Consider the following 7270-nt stretch of genomic DNA (forward strand, 5'->3'; position numbering starts at 1 on the left):
TAAAAGACCATTTACCCTTCATTAAAGGAGAAGAAAAAAGACAAAAAAAAAAAAAAAAAAAAAAAACTGGATGTGAACTGAAAAATCTGATCAGATTTTGATTTTGGATGAAAATGACAAAAAAAAAAAAAAATGAAACCATAAAGACCCAGATCCAAAAGCTTTAAGTTTTTGACTAAAGTGACCAAATCTTATGGACCATTTTGCCAGTTTACTCTAATCAAAATAGACAAATTTATTTCAACCATTTCAATATTAGTTTACACCACTACGCACGAATTCTTCTAGTTACATCGAAAACCACTTTTCTACATTCTAATTGTGGGCTTCCCATGTGTATGCTTCGTTTGACAAACTCTAATCATATGTTCTTGACTCATGTTTGTTTTTAGTATACCCGGTGTGTTAGTGAGGCATTTGAATCAGTTCATCTTCATGGCATTCCCTTATGCCAATTTCCAGCTTTTCGTGCCATGATGATGGTAATACATCGCAACATTGTCGTCTAGGCGCCAACAACTGTTTCACAAAACCCAAAATGTTATAGGGGTTCTTTTGATAATATATTATTTTTGAAGCAAAAAAAAAATATATACATTTTTGCAAATAGTATTTGCTATTACGAGTCCTACTATTTAGAGGTTATACACTAAGGTTCTAAAATAGTAAAATGACGGCTTCTTGTGAAAGGTACAACTTATTATACATAGGGCTCAACAACATGCAACATTGTTGCATACTTAAAATAGAACATCCACAACTGATGATTGCCCTTTACTTTCTTGTTTTTGTCTTTTTTTTTTTTTTTTTTTTTGAGGGACGAATCTGAGCGATACAGGGCTGAATCTTAGTGGATCGTGACAGCAAGACCATTCTGTCACTTACAATACTCCGTCGCGTATTTAGATTGCTCTTTACTTGACTAACTTTGTCAAATAAAGACTTAAACTTCTAGCTTATGGCAAAAACAACCCACTTTTAGGAATTTGTTTCAAAATGGTCAAAAAAAAAATGGATACTTTGTTTTTATGTTCATAGTTCATAAGCGTGTTTACCTGTTTCATGTCAAGATTAAACTTTGGAGCATGCACTTTGATCATTTCAATTCCCCTTGGAGATCCAAGATTGGATGTGCAATTCGCAGGCTCCACAATTTTGTAAATGCTTACGGTTTGATCTCCCTCGAGAATAGTCTTGTTCATATGAAATGCAACCGGTCTTCTACAAGGATCCTTATTGTGTTCCCTCATGTCGAAACTAAATAGTGTGTGCAATACGCCACCTTTTTTCCACGGCCTAAATGTTGCAGGGACACGAAGAACATCTGGCAAGAGTATGTGGCTTCCAAACACTTCGACAGCGTAGCCCCATGAGATTGAAATTGTCCAAGAAAACCAACGGTCGTAGCAAACTGTTTGTTGTAAGATCCTATGAGGATCTAGTTCTGCGGCTTTGTACAGATGGCGCATAGCATCTCTATTTGTCATTTTTGGAAAGATCGGGTCCAAGTAATCTGGATGGTGAAGAGATACCAATGGTGCCATTGGATGTGCTGCTAGTACTCCAAACGGATCTCCGCTCATATCCATCTAGATAATTTTTTTGTTTATTAGAAATAACTTTAACAGAAACCATATCAAAAACAAAAATCTAAGTAGACAACATTAATAGTCAAGACACGTGAAGGGTGGTCACAGTCTGGTTCAGTCGTTTTGACAAAAACTCTAGACCAAATTATTAACAAGAAACCACACCTGGCAGATGTTAACAGTTTGGTGTATTAACAAACCAGATTTGGTTAAAGAACGCTAAACGACTGGTTCGAAGTTTCGAACCATTGGCCAAATTGGTAAGTTTTTGGAAAGCCGAAAAGCTACCACAGTCGGACAGCTCACTGAACATCATAGATATAAACTAGGTCAAACCATCCGACTTGTTTGGTTTAAGTGGTTCAAATAGGGGTGTTCAATGACTCAAGGGTTACTCAACGACTTGTTTGGTTTAAGTGGTTCAAATAGAGGTGTTCAATGAGTCAAGGGTTACACGAGCTTATCGATTCAAATTATTCGAATTTTGGAGCTAAATTTAAATTCAAATCAGATTCGTAAAAATCGATTTAAATTCAAAAGTTTCGGCCCGAATTCATGTTTATTTTTATTTGATTTTATGAAAAAAAAAAGTTATAGTATAATTTAAAAAGTTCATAACTCTAAACGTATATAAAAAAATTATGAATATAAATATACAATTTAAATTGGTTGCTAATTTGATATGAAAACGAACTGAGATCAATTTTCGAGGTTTGAGATCGATTTGAATACTAAACTTCTCTAAGTCTGTCAGTTTTAACAATTTATGAACACTTGATGAATCGTACCTAAAAAAGCTTGAGGGGTCAAGTATGTGTCTAAAAGAACTTGAGGGACCAAATATGCATATTTAAAAACTTGAGGTCAAATTATAAATGCCTAAATCTTCCTATAGATACCTGATGAAAACCAGGTTCTCTGGTAATCCCAACTCCAAGTTCAGCCAAACACGATGAAATCCTCCCATCACTTCCATACAAATGATGATATCTCTCCAAACACGAATCTAATACCTTCGCCAATGTTTTCGCCAGCGGATAACTGATCGCGAATCCAGCTCCGCCAAACGCCATCGAAAATGAGAAGAACCGGTTCTGTATAAAGCTCTCTGAGTTTGACCCGATGAAATACGGCAGTTCATGATCGTATTTCGATAGCGTCTTCACCAGATTTTCATGGAAGAAGACTGTGTCATCGTCCCCAAACACGAACCATCTGAATATTTAACAAAACCGATCATTAATATTTTTTTGTTTTATTTTCAAAACGGACAACTCACACACATCTAAACATATTTCAATAATCACACAAAGATCCACCACTTGATTAGAACCGGAAATTAAAAAAGAAACGCTTTTACTACACATTTTAATGCCGTAAAACCACGCAAAACTACAAGCAGTCGTTTGGTAAGTATGGTTGTACAAGCAGTCGTTTGGTAAGTATGGTTGTAAGAATCGTCAGACGCTAGTCAGCCGGTGATGTACCACCGACTAACAATTAATCGGGATTAATCCGGATTCATCAGGTTGAGATTTTAAATGTAATTTTCAGTTTTATTATGTATACACACACATTTTTTAATGTATTTTTTCAAGTAAGACCTATTTTAACACCATATTCGACCCATATTTTCAAATAAATATTATTAATTGCCGGAATTTACAGGTTTTAGTCAAGATCCTTGCCTAAATTTGGCCAGAATCGCTAGACTACCAACGATTTTTGGCCAATTAGGATTGAATTTGGCCACTGTTGACCGCCTACTGATTAATTGACCGATTATAAAAAAAAAATACTCGATGAATCTGAGACTAGCAATTAATCGGCGCCGAATCAGAGGCTAGTCGGGATTTTTACAACCATGTTGGTAAAAGAATATAAAATATAAATTAACCACTTAAACAATTTTTAATAATAATTATATAGCAATTGATCAATAATTGTTTTATTTATTTTTACAACACTCAGCTCACACACACTCTAGACATATTTTCAAATCTACACAAATATCTACGACAAAAAAAAAAAAAAAAAAAAAAAAAAAAAACTTTTACTACAGACGTTGTTACACAAATATCTACGGAAAAAACACTTTTACTACGTACCTTAAATAGTAACATGAAACAATTTTGAATAATAATTAAGAATAATTTTGAATATTTTTAATATACCTGACGTTAGAATGGTTTAATGCTACCGTTTCTTTGACGACCCTAGCAACACGTATGGCTGACCGGAGACCACCGCGCCATGTATACCGAAACCGGGAAGTATCATCGGATATACAAACCGGCGGCAGGATCTCATCCTCGGACAGTACGGTGTTGTTGTCATTGTTGTTGTTGTTGTTGTTATTCAATCCAACATCAAGAAAAACACACCCTCGCATCTTATCAGGCTTCCACCACATCTTGACGTATTCTTTGCGTGTCGGCCACGCTTTCGCATTCGACGCGATCCCAAACACGACGTGATCAAGCGAAGTAGGAGACGAGAACACATCGCCACCTAGCAACAAGATTCTAGTGCTTGGCAACGTAGAAAAAGTCGAAAACGACGAAAAGGATGAGAACACGAGATAAAGGATCAAACCAAGAGATGAAGAGATGAAAATGAGGTTTATGAGTCTAGAATTGATATGAGTTTTGAAAAAAGATTGACAAGTCTTCATGGTTGGTTGAAAGATTTAGATTTAGATGTAGATTTAGTTTGAGATGTGTGAAAATAAAAGGGTTAGATTTTATAAATAAGATGAATTAGAGGCGTAAGTTATGGGGTGCAGGTGAGGTGTTAGAGAAAATGAGAAATAGAAGTAGAATTGAAGGTAGACTAGAGGAGACTTTGTGGAAAATTTGGAAGGAAATTGAGAGAGTTAGGCAACCAAAAGTGGGATTTAATAGGATGGATATATGGGACAGGTGGTAAATGTTGATGACCAAGAAAAGTCAACTCAGAAAGAAAAACCTTTAAGTGTATTTATAGTAATATACATAAGTTTCATCTCTATTTTTAAACTTTGCTTAAAATAAACTTTCGTTTATAAAAATGTTATTAAAGTGGTAAAACACTAGATTAGTATAACTGATGTTTTTCAGAGGTACCCCAGTTGGTCAGGAGGTTTTCCACTAAGTGGTTTCCTCCTGAGGAGGTCTCAGGTTCGATTTCTACTAAGTGCAAAATTATGTAAATATGGGAGAACACCTATGGGAGGGATTTGAACTTAAGGTGAGGGGTTTAAACAGCATATGCTAGCCCTTTGGAGTCAGCTAGAAATCCAGTTTGCCGTTAAAAAAAATGTAATGTAATATGCTATGCTATTTTATTTGGCTAAAAGAGACGGATAAAGTATACTAGTGCCTTTTCACCAAATAATTAATGTTGATTTTATTTATTTATTTATTTATTTTAAAAATACTAAGGCATTCATTAAATGATCACTTAAGAGCTCTTTGATAGTTAATATTTTATAAATTTTGTGATACTGTTACATTTGTTTTTTAATGAAGGTATATTCATTAAATGACAATCTGCTTTTGTTTGATTGTTGTGCTAGACGATTTTTTATTTGGGAAAAATAATTATATAATTGTTTTTTAAAAGGCGATTTTTTATCCTTTCACATGTGATACTTGAATCCAATATCTTCTCAAACCTAGGTGTTTCTTTAAGTTGTCTTTGCTAATAGCTACCAACCCATTGGTAACGACTAACGACTAGTAAAAATAACAACTAGCTTCATATTCTGTTTTTATGAAAAAATAACAGTATATTCTAATAAACTGTCACTGTGAAAATTCCGTTATTTGTAACTTCTCAAAAATAAATTTCAATGTTTCATAACCAATAAGAATTGTTGTGAATTTAGGTTAAGAGATACATAAATTTGGTGGATATTTTATTAGTAGGTTATCACCAAAGACGGTATAGAAAGTTATTTATATGCATAATAATATTAGAGTTATACTAAGCATACTCCTTTATACAACAAATGCTAATTTCAGCTATGAGATAAAAACATAGTTATAAAGTTATAAATCATTTTATATAGTTATGTAGTTAACACAATTTTAGACTGGAACTACATGTTTTAGAATAGTAGAAATGACATCGTCTTTAATAATGCAAAACTTTCGGTAATGAGAACGGTGATATTAATCAAGGAAGACGCGTTTTGTGGGTAAAAAATAGATCTCCATATGGTAGTCTAGATTGGGTAGATGGTGTGATTTTAATATCCGAGAAGTGATCATGTAAGTGTCTCTCTTTCGTTTTGTTTTGGGACTCCAGCTTTTTGTTGGCCCCTTTCTTCTATATTTGAATTTTAATATAGTCGCCGTTCGAAAAAAAAAAAAAAAAAAGAATGTATATCCTTTAATAAAATCCAATAAGTTATTTTTTTTAGGAAAACAATCATTACGAAAATAATAAAACTAAAATCCACATAATGGTAAAGTTAATCTAGTATAATATTATCTCATAAAATATTAAAATTGACCTGGTATAATATTTAAAATGTCGTCATAAAATATTAAAATTGACCTGGTATAATATTTAAGATGATATCGTCAAATTGGAAAAGGATTTGAGTAAAAACCAATTTTACATTTAATGAGCTCTGATTAAACTCTCATTATAGAATATAATATAATTTTTAATTCTAAGAAAATACATGACGTGTTTTTAAGAACTATACTAATATTAATATAACTTTTATACACACATTTTTTTTTCAAATACTGTTAAGATACTCTCATGTTAGTTCCCTTAATCCCATGGAAGCATTTAATTTAATATGAATAAATATTGTAAAGTATAAGTTACATTATAAAATCACATTAAAAGGAAACAACCTTTACAAGAAAAGTTTAAAGGCATCAGGCATTGTAGATCTATGAATATTCCACATTAAGAAAAAAAAATAATACTTTCATAAGTAACTAACCTATTGACGTATTTTGCTATTAAATTTTATCTTTATAATGTATAACGATTTCATTAACTATTCGAATAATTCCTGCTAGTAAAAATTAATGCTAGATGGCTTTGGTGTATTGATGAACAATTGAACATCATAAGTTATACAACACATATTAATAATGTATTAAAAGGTCTGTTATTAGTTTGTTGTGTAATGAAGACATCAATACATATAATAAATATATGTGACATTTTTTTATATGAGTTTTCAGAAAAGCTCTTAACCACTTGACAAAACCTTATCGTCTCCAAGAGTTCTCATTTTAAGTATATGTTTGACAAAATGGTTGGAACCAAATAATAAAACTGACAAAATGGTTGGAACCAAATAATAAAACTGCGATTAGAGTTGGAAACTTGGAATCAAACAAGTTCGAGTTCTTTATAAAGAAAATTTACTTGCTTATATCTTTCTAAAATTAAATTACAACTTTTAATAGTAAAAAATAAGTATTTGATATAAAGTTTTTAAGTTGCCAAAATTCTGAGTTTTGGTTTTTTTGGTAAGATTGTGGGGTGTAGAGGGTGGGTTGAGGCGGCGGTTTGTCTTTAACACTAGCTACACCATACCAGGCAAGCGTTGGGCATGACGTTGCCCCTTTGACGTGGGGATTGAGCCTGGCGTGGGGCGGGGGGGAGGGGGCTGTGTGACATGATTGCCTTTGGTTGGTTGGTTCGTACTAATCGTTGAGGTAGCCGTT

General features: G+C 33.0%; 1 protein-coding gene across 1 annotated transcript; it reads right to left on the bottom strand.

Moving 5' to 3' along the window:
- Nucleotides 1-217: 217 nt before the first annotated feature.
- Nucleotides 218-4430, bottom strand: LOC110922979. Its single transcript, XM_022167177.2, has 4 exons — nt 3764-4430; nt 2489-2804; nt 1056-1589; nt 218-519 (listed from the first exon to the last, which is right to left on the bottom strand). The coding sequence occupies exons 1-4, from the start codon at nt 4261-4263 to the stop codon at nt 406-408; spliced, it is 1464 nt and encodes a 487-aa protein (XP_022022869.1). The 5' UTR covers nt 4264-4430; the 3' UTR covers nt 218-405.
- Nucleotides 4431-7270: the final 2840 nt, after the last annotated feature.

The sequence above is a fragment of the Helianthus annuus genome, chromosome 17 (assembly GCF_002127325.2).
Source record: "Helianthus annuus cultivar XRQ/B chromosome 17, HanXRQr2.0-SUNRISE, whole genome shotgun sequence".
Lineage (NCBI taxonomy): Eukaryota > Viridiplantae > Streptophyta > Magnoliopsida > Asterales > Asteraceae > Helianthus > Helianthus annuus.